Genomic DNA, 13,994 nt, shown 5'->3' with positions numbered 1-13,994 from the left:
TAGAGTTACACAAAACAAGCAAGAAGAAATAAAGCAGAATTACATGTGGTCTCTTAAAAAGTTGACCAAAATCCTTAGAATAGATTGAGAAGCCATATATTAAGGAACAAGAAAGACTCTGAGCAAGCAGATCAGTCTGATACACCCTGAAAAGTCATATGAAAGGGCACACAGGTTCTGATAAGCATTACATTAATTAGGGAGCAGCATTAATGAAGTCAGCAGTTCTGGGTTAGTAACACTAGGATAAGGATGTGAAGGAGCAAACCAGGTGAGGAGCAATACTGCAAACAAAACTCAGGTTTGAATACAGCATTAAGTTCAAAATTATTTTAAAAGTTTATCACACTGATTCTTCAGTGTAGCTTCCCACTTTGACCATCATCACTAATATTTTAAGTCGGAGCAACCCTCAGTTCTCAATTTTCAATGTAACAAGGAGTCAGCTGTTTCCTTTTTTTGCCTAAATAGCTATTCTACTCAAAAAAATGGCTAAGACATGTTGTTTGATTAGTAATTCCACACCAACTTAATTTATTTTCATCTACTATGCCTGCAAACTGAGACATGAAACTGAAAGAGCATGCTACAAGAGAAGCAGCAGATAAAGCAGGTATCCCATTTCAAATGCTTTTCAATTAACAGTACTTTAAGAGAAAAATATTACAAAAATAACCCCAACCAAACCAAAATGCCACAGGAGACCAACACAAAGCAGCCTTTGCTCCTTCTATTAGGACAAAACGTTCTGCAGGGAATTTATAACTTTTCTTCAATTTTGGAAGCAAAGCAGAATGATAACTACAAAAGTATTTCAAATAGGAAATATTTCCACCATTATTTGGGAAAAAAACGTGCCAGTTTCCTTGTCAAATCAAACACTTTGAGCTCACTGAACTCTGACATTGCTCGTTACAGCTATTAGTCAACAGGTTGTCAGACTCTTATCACTTCCAAATGTTTCTTGAAATTAATGAAACTAGCTTGCTTTAGTTTTTTCACTTCCTACACAACAACTGCTTGTTGTCAGTATTTCTGTTTTCTTTCCTTGGTACACACTGCTAATGAATAATTTCTCACTCAAAATTCAGTTCTGCAATTCCATTTTATAATATCCCATTTCAGAGTCCACAATGACCCAGCATTTACCTTCCCTTTTCCGTCTGAGCAAAGGCAAGCTCATCTGCCTCTCTTTTTCGAACCATGATGAAGATGCCAATACCTTGAGAAAAACATCTGAACTATGAGATCCTTCAGAAGTCATCCTATAATAACCTCCTATACAAAAGATGACAGATTAAGATCAATTTGACTTAGAGAGGTTTTAATAAAACTAGCTTCACACCTTAGTCACATGAGTACAAGAGTGTTTTCAAAGTCTGTTTGAGCTGTCTTGCACATGAGCTATGGATTTCTTCCTCATTCAGGTAAGAAATTATGAAATAGCAACCAATGGTACAGGTCAGACTACACACCAGAAGAACCATAACTCAGAAAATACACATGTTGCAAAACACTAAGGGCATTCAGCCCGCTCAACACTGCCAACCTGCATTTCTGGGTTTCAACTAGCCCAAAGTTGCAAGAGGACATCCTGAAATTCCAAACAGAGGTACAGCACATTTGTCAGAGCACACAGAACTTCTATCTGTGACTGTAGATGGCAGTGAGGACAGCATTACCATTTCTGACAAAGAGTGCCACTGTGGCAATTCACATCTGCAAAACCAAAACTTCAAGAACTACTTGAGAGGATGCAGCCTGCCCCAAGGAGCAAACAAGGCAGGAGAGATTAGACTGACGTCTATCCAGGTTCAGTACTCATCCACTACACTTTGCTAAGAACTTGAAAATAGAACTGTCAAGGGCTAACTTCTAACTTTCACCATGCAGAAGTCAGACATCTCTCTACTTCAGTACCCAGCAATTCTAACAGTAAAAAGGAATCCGATCATGGTACTGCAATGCTAAGAGAGACAGAACATCTACTAAATTTATTAAAATGTTCAAGTTACTGTTCCATTGAAAGGTACCTGAGAACACTTAAATGCTCCATCTTCAAACACACTCATCCTTGTGATAGACACACAAGTTGTCTCCCGTTAGATTATTTCAGTCAATTTTAAAAGGTTCTCATTCATGACATTTTATGTAATAAACAGTAAAATTTCAGTGTTAAAATATGGATTACAGCCATGCACTGAAACATGCTATGGACTTAGCTACAATGTTATAAACACCTCAAACAATAAACATTCTAAGGACTTGGAAGCTCTTGACAAGGAAGCTACATAGCAAGCTACCCAGTGTTAAATGGTCTGTTTACAACAACTGATTTTCCTTTTTGTTTTCAACTTGGATCTCAACCAGAACACCCATGAAGACTAGTACCACCCCAGAGAATGCCAGGTTTTCAGAAGGATGAAAAGAAGCTTTTTTTTTTTTGCGAGGGGCATGGGGTGAAGGCAGGAGAGATTGTTGATTGGTTTGACTTTCTCCTACAAGTATTTTAAGGAGTTTCATCCTGTTGTTGGGCAAACATTTCTGCAGCTCTCTTTTGCCTTTCATTGTCCTGGTTCCCAAGTATCCTTTCCCTATATATTCTTCCACATCAGCAACAAATCCATTAAGAAGCCATCTCTTGGGTTACCTTATGTGTCAGTTTCTCTGCAGACACTGAAGCAGCATTTCTCAAGGGCACTCCTATCAAAAATGCAGGTTCAAGGATTAGTTTTACACTAGAAGAGTAGGAACTATTCAAAAATTCCTTCTTTTTAAACGTAATGGGCACTATGCAAAGTACTAGCTTGCCTTCTGGAGAGTTTGTTTCAGAATAGCGTATCTGCTGTGGACCCAGAAAGAAGCTCCAAAACAGCGAAACATGAGTGCTGGGATGATGGCCCATTACACACTTAAAACAAAACTTTCAGAACCATATGTTTATCTCAGTGTAATAAAACAGCAAAGCACAGGAGGCCTGCAAATACATTTTGCTCTTACTCCCTTACATAACTGCACAGGTCTCTTAAGAAAACATATTCAAACTCAACTACTTGTTGCTGAGCATTCAGAGGATACATAAGTAATGTAGTAATGCCTTCAGTAAGTAATGCAGTAATGCTACATACTATGAATAAATTAACATTTCTGTTTTACCAAATGGCCAGTTTCTATTTCAGTCCGATTTTGCTACATAAAATTATCTGAAAATATATTTGAAGTCTAAAAGAAATTGAGAAGTATCTCAAAATAAAGAATGACAACACAGTATGACAGGAAGGAAAAAATACCAAAATTCATCAAAATCTTTAGGACTTGCATCATTCGGGGAGGTGGCACTACTGAGCCAAAACAAGTCTGGAGCACTGCAAATTCACATCACACTGCGTATCTAAAAACTCACATTGATAGATGCTGACAAAGAAACTTTCCAAAGCGGAACAGAACATCGCTCATTCAGGGCTATAAGGCAGCTTTGCCAGTAGAGAACTTTCACCAGCTCTGTGCCTCCACTGGAATGCTCTGTTGATTTATCTTTTGCAAAAGCTTGTCAACTGTAAAATAAGCCTCGGCTTTTGAATCACAAAGTAAAATTGAATTTAAAGTAAATATTCAACAAGAATAAGAACTCTGAAGTTTTAAAAATTACATTGCAGCCAATGCCAGTAACCATATAAGTCAGTTTGTTTGGCAGATAAATCACCCCTTCCACCTCACATGATCCTTTTTGCTTCAACTCTGAAACAACCAAGTTTATGAAAGGCCACCTCACCTACATTGGACATGATTTTAATAAAGTCAGACAGAAAGTGGAAACCACATGAGAAGTACCAAATCCTATAGTTTATTACCTAAAATCTGCTGTTCCTTGTCATCAAATACGAATTATTAAGCAAAACAGACTGCTCCACATACTAGTATTTAACACTAGAAAAATTATTGCAGAAGCTCAAGAGACAGATTCAGAATTTTGAAGCTTTACACTAGAGGAAAACTTAATCTTGACTAGAGGCTTTTGTACACTATTTAATTGAGTTGACAATTGTGTTTAAAAGGAGACTGTGGAATAAACTAATGAAATGTAAGCTCAGTAAATAAAATATGTGATTTTTTTCATATCAACATACAAAGTCAGGTACTGGCTACACAAACTTACGCCTCTTGTAACACACACAGCAAAATTACTTCCGGGCAAGGACACAACTGTTTTAGTTAACTTGGTGCTTTGGGTCACAAGTTAATTCAAGAGTTGAGTCCTGTGGTGCACATCATTGCACAGCAGGGACCTTTTTGTTGTGGCCTGCACTCACTGTCTCCAGCCAACACTTTACACTTCCTTAAAGAGCCTTCTTCAGTCTGCCATCAGTAACAGAAATTCTCCCAAAATATCAAACCAGAGAAATTGGTCAGTTAAGCAAGAGCATCTGCACAAGCAGTTGGCATCTTGCTAGAGCAGGCAGTAATTGTTTCCATTAATAGATTCAAACCACGCCCAGGGCAGGCCAAATAAGCAAAGGCACTGCAGTTCTTTCTCATCATTAAAGACAGTCTGTCCGTGCAAGAGACACTGGCACTGCAGCCAGAGGCGGCCACCACTACTCAGCCTGCACCAGAGGAACGCAGGAGTTCAAATCTGGTGAAGTCTCAAACGCAGCAGCAACAAGTGCATTTGTCAATTTAAAGATTTAGCTCTAATCTTAAAACTAGAAGTACCATCATGTTGAATGCCTGAACAGCAGCTGCCTGCCTGCACATGCTGCCCTGCAGGCCTGCTCAGGCTGAGAAGGGATTTGCTTTGTCCCCGACACTTTGTGCCAAGATTCACACCCCAGCTCTGCTCGGCACACAGACCTGCATGGAACGGCAGCTGGTGTGCACTGCTGCTCCCTGAGCTCAGGTTCTGCAGCACCAGCACTTCTTAAGCACTTCCCGAAGTATCTTGAATCTTGTAACCCACATCTGGATTACAATATGTTTACAAGCATCATTTAACTCCAAGTTATTTAACTATTAAAGTACAGTGAATTAGAAGTCTGGAGTCTTACCACATGCACATTTAATAAACCTGCTAGATGCACAACAGAGCAGAGAATCTTGTTTTCCAAACAAGACGACTGTCTCTATTTACACTAAAAGGGTAAGGAGGCGAATGTAAAACTTTCGCTTTAGTTCTGACATCTCCCCAAAAAGGACAAAATTCTCCCTCTGTTTTAAGAGAACTGCATTTTTTTAAAATTCATATTTCATTTCAATAGACAACATATTCAAGGTGTACTGACTAGTAATCCAGAGCTCAAAACCACCCCTGGCTGCAGAAATAAACATATGCATGCACAGCTATACCTTCTAAACACAGAAGCTAAGCATGTCTATAGGCCTTCTGATCTTTTGACACATATTTTCCTGTCCCACAACTTAGATACTTCCAACATAGCAAAGGAGAAAAACTGGACAGGTTTGAAGCTGCACCTCATTCAGTTGTGTTCTACTCAGAAATATTTGAACACTCAGTAACACTCATAACACTCAGTAGTCCAAAAGTACAGAATGGCTACAAAGCAACAACTGCCTAAACATGGTCATTCTAACAACAGTTTTCCTTCTACTATTTTTGTTCTGAAATTTTGCCAGCTAAGTACTACAGGCTGCTTACCCATGATCCCTACAGCTTCCAACAGTAGCTTCCTCTACTAATCACACTTAAAAAACAAATCACAAGGTCCTATCAGCAGTCTGGATTTTACAAAAATGGTAAAATAATGGATATTGCATTTATTCACAGTTCAGGTCACCTTGTGAAGAACCAAGAGCTGTATCACACAGTATTTTGGACTACAAGTTTGTACCTCATTGTGTTCTAAATCACATGGAATTTCAGAAAAGCAGTTTCAAGGAACTGCACCTAGTGTTACATCTGAGGCATGAATGAATTAAAGCAATGCAAAAGTAGCTCCCAAAATGACATTTTCCAACCACACACAATACAAATCCATCTCCTCTGCCAAGGTTCAAAGCTAACAGTTCACATCCTGAACACTGATGTTCAGGACAAACACGAAAGTTACACGAAAGGTCAAAGTCAGATTATTTTACAAGTTCCTGCAAAGATAAAAGTTGCTGATTTTATAATCCACCTCTGACAGGTGATAATCTGAAGTTCACACATCAAAGACATGATCTGGTCAGTCATTTTTTTAGATACAGAACTAATTAGCAGCTGTCCTATTTCAGCTTCCAGAAGTTTCCTTTTGAAAAAGTTACCATTATAATGAAGGCCTCCAACAGTGCTCTTCTCTCATCTCTGATGCTACTCAAAGCAACATACCAAAAACTATGAAGTACCGCTTCCATCAAGGGAAGGACTGCGTACTAAATTCCATCCAAAATGTTGTTTTCTCCAAAGCAGAAGGTGCAACAGCTGTTTTCTGGAAACAAGAGTTTTAGGACAAGCAGCCTAGAGATGAAATCTGTGCTTCAGATATTAATCTTTGAAAGTATTATGACCTACAAAACATAGATAGACACACACACACATCTGTTCCTAGCTATTTATTTTATTAAAGAGATTAAACCTATGAAAAAAACAAGAAAGCCTCCATGTATTCGGGAATAGCACTATAGGAAGAGGGTTTTTTTAAGTAGAATTGGGCTTTGGTGCTACTTATCAAAATGAGGATGGAAGACAGCAGAACAAACAAGTCACAGCATATTTGTTTTTGGTTTTTTTTTAAAGAGTTAAGACAAGCAAGAAAGATACTTTCAGAAAAAAGTGAGATTTTGAGTTCAGGTCTACAATCTGAGGACACCTTTCTTATTTTCTGCTCTGAGATTTTTTATTAAGGCAAAGTTTGCATCAGGCTACTGTGCTCTAATGGAATTAATTGCCCAATAAATGAATTTGTGTTTCAGTCAAAACTACAGATGAAACAGCATTTCCGTTCTACTGTTTCCATGCTTCCTTGTTTATTTCTGTCAAGACAAATATTTTGCTCACTAAAGGACAAATCATGTCATGGAGAACTGTTATCAGAGAGCTAAAGTAAAACTTTTCAGATCCTATGTGTTAGAAAGTGTAGCTGAAAGGAAAGGAAGGAAAGAAGGAAAGCCTATTTTAACAATCAGAAATAGAGGAGGAGCCAAGACCAGCAAGACCTCATTTGTCCTACTGAAAAATAACATCCATAATGCAAAGTCAGATCTTTAGTAGATACAGAGATGTGAAATCTCCATTGTAAAAAATTACTCAATCATTTTGCAGGATTGTCTGTGACTCTATTCTCTAATTATTTCATAGTTACATTTTAATATGGCACCTTGGTGCCAACAACTAAATATAAACATTTATAGCAGGAAGGCAGGATGTATTTGACTGGTTTTGAAACATAATACCCATTTCTAAAAGACTATAAGTTAGAATAGGTTTTTTTCTGTGAAGAAAAGTACGTTGAGAAAGGAAATTCAGGCTGCTAGGTAAAGACGGGAGAAAAATCAGAGAGTTCCTAGAAACTTTCTTCTTGGGAAGAAATGGAAATCTATATTGGCTTGGGAAGGAAATGCCTGAGAGACACAAGAGGTAACTAAAAGAACACACAAGCACACTTCAGCACATATAAAGGAAACTACTGCTACCAGTAAAAGCAAAACATGGGTTAAAGGTGTGAAGTCCAACAACGAACTTCCAAAAACTTTGCCAGCACCAGAGATTATACCTGATAGCAGTTAATGAAAACCATTCCTTTTTGAACTCTGTCTCCCATTATTTCAGTTGATAAAGATTTTCCTTTCAGACTCAGACTGTTCAGTTTTACTGTGTTCTGGTTTTCCTCCTTCATTAGTTTAGAACACTGGAAGTCATGTGCCTGTGGGCAACAGCAGGCCTGCTGCTTATAAAGACAGAACACTTGCATTCAATAACAATTACTATGTTGTAGCTGTGTTTGGTACCTTGTGAGTGCTGTGTGGTCTAGCAGTTAGAAGACACAGTCAGAATCCTGTTCTAATTTATGGTTACAACTTTACCTCTAATAAAATAATGAAAGTTGGATAAATGACAGCACTCTCTGGGATTTTAGGCCTTTTACATCACCTGTAAAACTAGCATTACTTGCCCATCTAAAATCCTTCAGAACTATTCTTAATAATGCCTAAAGACTAATTAAAATAATACAATTGAATTTAGATTTAATTCAAAAACACATACAGCAAAGACAAAGCTTGTAAAATCTGATTTCCCTAACCTTGGATATTCTTCTAAGAGCAAATTTTATAATTTTACAGTTATTAAAGAGTTACCTAATTTTACTTTAGAAAATTCTGTCCGTATCTTTTAAATTATAACTAAGAGAACAAAGCAAATAAAGACCATGGTCCTGAATTCTACTCCCTACACCCTATGGTCTCTTGGCTTCAGCTGAATTTAAAAAAGCAGCCCTGGAATCCAAATTTGCTTTAGAAGGCTACTTATTCTTATTCCAAAATGCAGCACAAACTTGTACTTCCACCAAGCTAGAAAAGGGAAATTTCCATATAAAAAGATAAAACACAAAAAGGGAAAGGTAAGACTAAACTAAAAATATTAAAATAACATATGAATAGAGAAAGACCAATTAATCACCCTAACAAATTAAATAATTTTTGCAATGACATGGTAGCTCTGAAAGAAAAATCCAGTTAAGCTATATTAAAACAAGCTACACAAAGAAAACCAAAAATCCATTTGACATCTCTAACCCTGCCAAGGCATCAATCCAAGTACAAGCAGCAACTACTCAGCAATTCAGAGCCAGTTTATACAGACATTCTATGGTGGGTACACACAGAAGAACAGAATCCATTTCTCATCACGAGAAATTAAACTATTTATATTGAGTAAAAAATATAAACCAGAAGCTCAGCACTGAAGGAAAGTTAAGGATGTCCATAAGGCACTAGAAAGCCCCCATTAGGCATCTTGACAGGTTACACACGATGTCTGCCATGAAGCAGGCACACAAACTATCTGTTTGCACTAATGAGAGTTACTTCTGATCAGTATTTCTGACTGTTCTTTCCAATAACACATCTGGCAGTTGTTTCAAACACACAAGTTAGCAGCTAGCCAAATTCCAGCCTCACACTGTGCTGCAAAAGCAGGACTGCTATCCCTTGCCAGCGCAGCTGCCGACGGTGAGGTCGCACACAAGCATCACAGCTCACCCATAAGGCTCTTGACATAGAAACAGAAGCCAGTTCCCACCAAGAGAATTTATATATTTTATAGATATTAAAGCCTGATAAACACAAGACACACAAGCTCTCAAAAGACAGTCGTTGCACAGCCTCACTGAGTAGCTGCAGGCCAATGTGCACAACAAGCAAAATCCCCACATTACCAGCTCTTCATAAAACTACCTGGCTCTTAGTCTCTCAAGTCTATTGAAATTGTGATTTTTAAGTCTTAATTTTGTTTTTGCTTTATAAATTCTATATATATTTTATTTTTCATACTTGTCAATTCCACTCACTTTGAGGAGTTTGTTATTCTTTTTACACCAGTGTTGTGATGGAAGCTATATACACACTTCAAGAAACTCCTTTTTATTGGGGAAAAAAAAAAAAACCGTACATTCTAAAACAAAATAGTTTTTTAAACCCCCCAAACTTTCAATTTCACAGATGAGCTGCTAAGATCCAGAGAGACAGGACAACTTATAGAAGATCACACAAAGATCTGTGAAAGGAGCAGGAAACAAGCACAAATCTTTCAAGATGCAGGCCAGCACTTTAGCCACAACAATGGTTCTGAAGACAATGCAAGCTGGATCTAAAATAAACTGGTGTGATTACTGCTATATTCTAGTACTTGGGTTAATGTGAGAAGCACCTTCACACCTTGGACATGTAAGAACACAAAAGGTCTCAGCCTTTTCTGCTGGAAAACTACCAAAGCATGACACTCCACCTTTGCAAAAAAATTCTCACACTACGTTTGCTTCATAACTATTATAAAGTGAGTCAAAAATATTTTTTTAAAAAGGCTTAAGTAGTAGGAAGGTGCTAGGCTGAAAATCTCCACACCCATACAAATGATTTCTCACTACCTGGCATTAAATGCATTTAAAAGATCAATTCAACTTGAACAGTCAACAGGTAACTGAGCACATAAAAATACAAGGTAACTGAACACGAGCATACAACATAACCATTCCCCTTGCACCTCCCTGTCTTTCCCCACATTCCCTCAAAGGAAAGAAATCTTTTCCTGTTCTGATCTATTTTTACAGTCTGGTGCATTGGTATTTTGGATTTTTTCCAAGGGTATTCTTTACTGGGGCATCACACTAAATGCCAGATTTCAAAATTATTTTAGCATATTCTCATAGGCTGCTTCACAGAACAACACTGAATTAATAAAGGATCTAGCAATTACAGCCTTTTCAAATGCAAATAGGTTAAAACCTAGTAAACAAAGTTACATATAAAAAAAAAAAAAACCATGAGTAGCAGAAAAATCAGATTCTGCTGCTTGTCTGCTTGTTCCCCCACAGGTTACACCAAGTTGTTAACAGCCTACACACAAGGGAAATTTCTGAAAACAGCACATACTAAGTCCTTTCCTATTCAACAGTTTTGTTGTTGTTTTTTTTTTTTTTTCTTTTGAGCAGTCGATCAAGAATCAACTTCTAAACCTGGGAGATTAACAGAGAGATCTGTCTGCACGCTGGGTACCTCTGACTCCCCCAGGAAGCCAGGTAAAGAGCCTACCCTTACTTCCCACGGATGCAAGCCCAACGCAGCAGCCCCGGTCAGCGCTCGCCCCTCGCCCTCTCCTTCCCGCTGCAGCCCCGAAAAGCACCAAGCGACACCCCAGGGACCCCACCACTGCCCTGACAAAGCCAAGCGAGGCGGAGGAGCCGGGACCGGGCTCCCACTCGGGCCACGGCGACTCGGGGTTTTACCTTTCTCCTTGCTTGGCGTTGGAAGGCGGCGGGTGAAGCACAGTCTGGTTCCCTTCCATCTCCACGATGCACTTGGTATTCAGGTCCAGCTCTGCAAGGCGACACGGCGGGGGGCTGCAGCCGGGGCGGGCGAGCGCACCCCTCCTCCCGGCACGCCGGGGCAGCCCGGCCCCCGCCGGCTCCCCCGGAGCGAGGGGCTGGGGCGGCGGGGGCCGAGGGGCTCGTCTCCCGCCAGCCCGGGCGGGACGCCGCGCTCCGGTGCCGCCCCCGCCCCGAGACGCGCCCAGACCCCGGTTACCTCTCTTGTTCATGGGCCGGACCCTGACGGCAACTTTCACCTTGGTGTCCGACATCTTCCCCGCTCCCGGGAGCGGCGGGCGGGCGGCCCCGCTCAGCGCCGGCAGCGACACGGCGGAGCGCCAGCGTCCATGCCGGGCCGGGCGCGAGGGCGGAGGGCCGGGGCAGGCGGGGAAGGCGACAGAGGGAGGGAGCGAGGGAGGGAAGGAGCGGAGAGGAGGAGCAGGGTCCGGCGCCGGGGAGGGCGGTGGCGGCGCAGCCCCAGCCACCTCCTTGTTCAGCCGCGGGCCGCGCCGGCGCTGGCTGCCGACGGGCTCGCTTGCAGAACCGCCGCCGCCTCCCTGCCAAGCCCCACCGCCATCTTCCGCCTCCTCCTCCTCCTCCTCCTCCCGCCGCGCCGCCGGCAGTGCGGGCGGCCAGGCAGGCGGCGAGAGGGCGGGGAAAGGCGATGGCGCCGGAGAGACACGGAAACACCCGAGCGCCTTCGGACCGGGGGCGTGGGGAGACTCCCTCTACCCCCGCCCCATCCCCGGCCAGCCGCTGCTTCCCAAGGAGCACGCGCGGAGGGATGCGCCTCGCTCGGGAAGGCGGCGCCGCCGGAGCGCGGATGCCGCGGGAGCGGGTCCGCCCGCGGCCGTGCCCGACAGCCGCCGTCCTGCCTTGTGCAGGTGTACCCCACCACCGCAGAGACGCCGGCTTGCCCCACTGTACATCAGGGTTCCTTGGGACAAAGAAAGGAACAGCCACAATCTGCCACGGAAAAAAAATGTTATAGCGCCAGGGGATGTTTTGTTTTGACAAAATACGCACAACCCAGGATGACCTGGCCTGGAAGCGGTGCAGCACCTCGAGGTGATGGAGCAAGGAGCCCTGCCCAGGCTCCAGCCTGCACGTCACCTCCTTGGCAATAAATGGGCTACCTGCGAAGTGCCGGGGCCACTCGCACTGTGCTGCTGTTCCAGGCAGCAAAGGGCCACCACTGACAAGTGCCAGCCCAAACACTGCAGGACAGGGTAGTGGCCAGTTCAGTATCAGAGGAAAACCTTATGAACAATGGTGTTTTATCCGAGCTCTGAGGATGGCTGAGCTTCCAGTGGGCAAGCCAAGAAAGAATTTTAGTTAAAAATACACTAGGGCTCTTTTCAAAGTGTCTTGTTAAAACCTTTTCTCCCCAGAAGTGTTTCCTTAGCATCAGTAAAATATCTTCCAAAGAATCAATCCTTATTATCAATGCAGCTTAACTGGCTGGAATCCCAGTGCAAAACAGCGATGTCTGTAACATTTTCTTTACGGAAGACAGGCTCAAACCCAAATGGGATTATTCTGTCTACTCTGAGGCTAAACCACTGTTGGGAGACTGGGCTAAACAACGAGTGATGAATAGATAGCTGCACTGAGAAAGAGCAGACCTTTCAAACAGAGGTGGAAACAATGGAGGGAGGCTTAGAAGAGCAACCCCTTCCTGGCTGCCAGCACACCAACCAGAAGGGCCCTGCAAAGCCACCGAGAGGACCGTTTCTGGAGGAGGCCTGGCTGTCCCTAATGGTCACAACTCACAGGAATGCTGAAAGGAAACGAGACACGCACTTAGCACAGCAAAAGAAAAAGGTTACCAAATAGAGCTGGGCATCTGGAGAATGTCAGCAGAAGTAGCTGGTGCACATGGACTTCTTGCCTGTAGAAGTAGGCATAAGGAATGAAGTTCATTATGAAATGCATCATAAGCACGTGGCCCAACGAGTAAAGAGAAGGAGTGATGCTGACATGAGACATCCTATTTACTGCTGTAGACTGTAAGAACCCAGATCAAAGTAAGCGCTGGCTCAAGACAGGGCATGAGGTCTGAAATGGCAGTGCAAAAAGGGAGTTGTTCTGTGAAATTTGGACACTGCTGGGAAAGAGAAGACAGCCAACAGATGGAAGGGAAAATACTCCCTTCCGTCTCAATTTTCCACCTCTTAGTGGAAAAACTACATCATTGCAAGATTACGTAAAAAACAATTACATTAGCTGAAGAGAAACTAAAGGGAGTCTTTAGGAGATTGCCTATGATTTTGGCTGTGGGAAGAGTCTTAGGAAGAAATTTTTATGAATGTCTGGTATAGGTTTGTGAATTATATTCCACCATTAGAGGTACAGAAAGCCAACCATGCAAAACTCTTTAAAAAGGCAGATGCAACCTAGTTTGTTCTAATGCAGACTATAACTGTTCACTTCTTGTGAAATTCTGATTTATTCAAGTGTTAGGTAGTTGAGAAAGGGATTTTTAATCTTTCATTCACATCAACGTACCCTGAGAAACAGCTGCCAAAAATGTTGTCTTGGTTCTGCCCTTCTCAAGAAAGGGCTTTCGGCAACATTTGTACCATGACCTGAGCACACCTACTGGGCAGCATGCTTATAGTAGAATGTATTTCTGGTCTCTCCCAACCCTTTGACATGAGGGCAGAATAGGAAGAGGGTCATGTTATAGAGGCCCCATGAGATTACTAGGTAGATCAAAGAGCAATCTGTGAATTCAGGCCAATGAGACGTTTCTCTTCTGGCATTGTATCTCCCCATTGGATTCCATATGGTACCCTTTACATCTCTGTCTTTGCTACCGGTAGCAACTGATGATGAATGTCTCTCACCTGTCAGAATTTGTTAACTTGATCAGTTTACATGCCCCGTGGGAACTGGCAAGGGATACTGATAGGTCGCTAACCCATCGGAATTAGCTGCCAGCCATCCCAGACATGCTGATGGATGGATGGGAGA

At 42.0% G+C, this 13,994-nt stretch overlaps 1 protein-coding gene across 3 annotated transcripts in view; it reads right to left on the bottom strand.

Moving 5' to 3' along the window:
• KIF13A (kinesin family member 13A) overlaps positions 1 to 11,618 on the bottom strand; it is a 101,369-nt gene extending 89,751 nt beyond the window's left edge. For all 3 annotated transcript variants that reach the window (XM_021553345.3, XM_021553325.3, XM_021553332.3), the window contains exons 1-2: positions 11,236 to 11,618; positions 10,938 to 11,028 (exon numbers count right to left, since the gene is read on the bottom strand). In XM_021553345.3, the coding sequence (XP_021409020.1) occupies positions 10,938 to 11,028; positions 11,236 to 11,290 (146 nt within the window). In that variant the 5' untranslated portion in view covers positions 11,291 to 11,618. The remainder of the gene's footprint in view (positions 1 to 10,937; positions 11,029 to 11,235) is intronic.
• Positions 11,619 to 13,994: the final 2,376 nt, after the last annotated feature.

The sequence above is a fragment of the Lonchura striata genome, chromosome 1 (assembly GCF_046129695.1).
Source record: "Lonchura striata isolate bLonStr1 chromosome 1, bLonStr1.mat, whole genome shotgun sequence".
Lineage (NCBI taxonomy): Eukaryota > Metazoa > Chordata > Aves > Passeriformes > Estrildidae > Lonchura > Lonchura striata.
The sequence above is the reverse complement of the archived record's forward strand: the minus strand, read 5'-3'. Positions and strand labels throughout refer to the sequence as shown.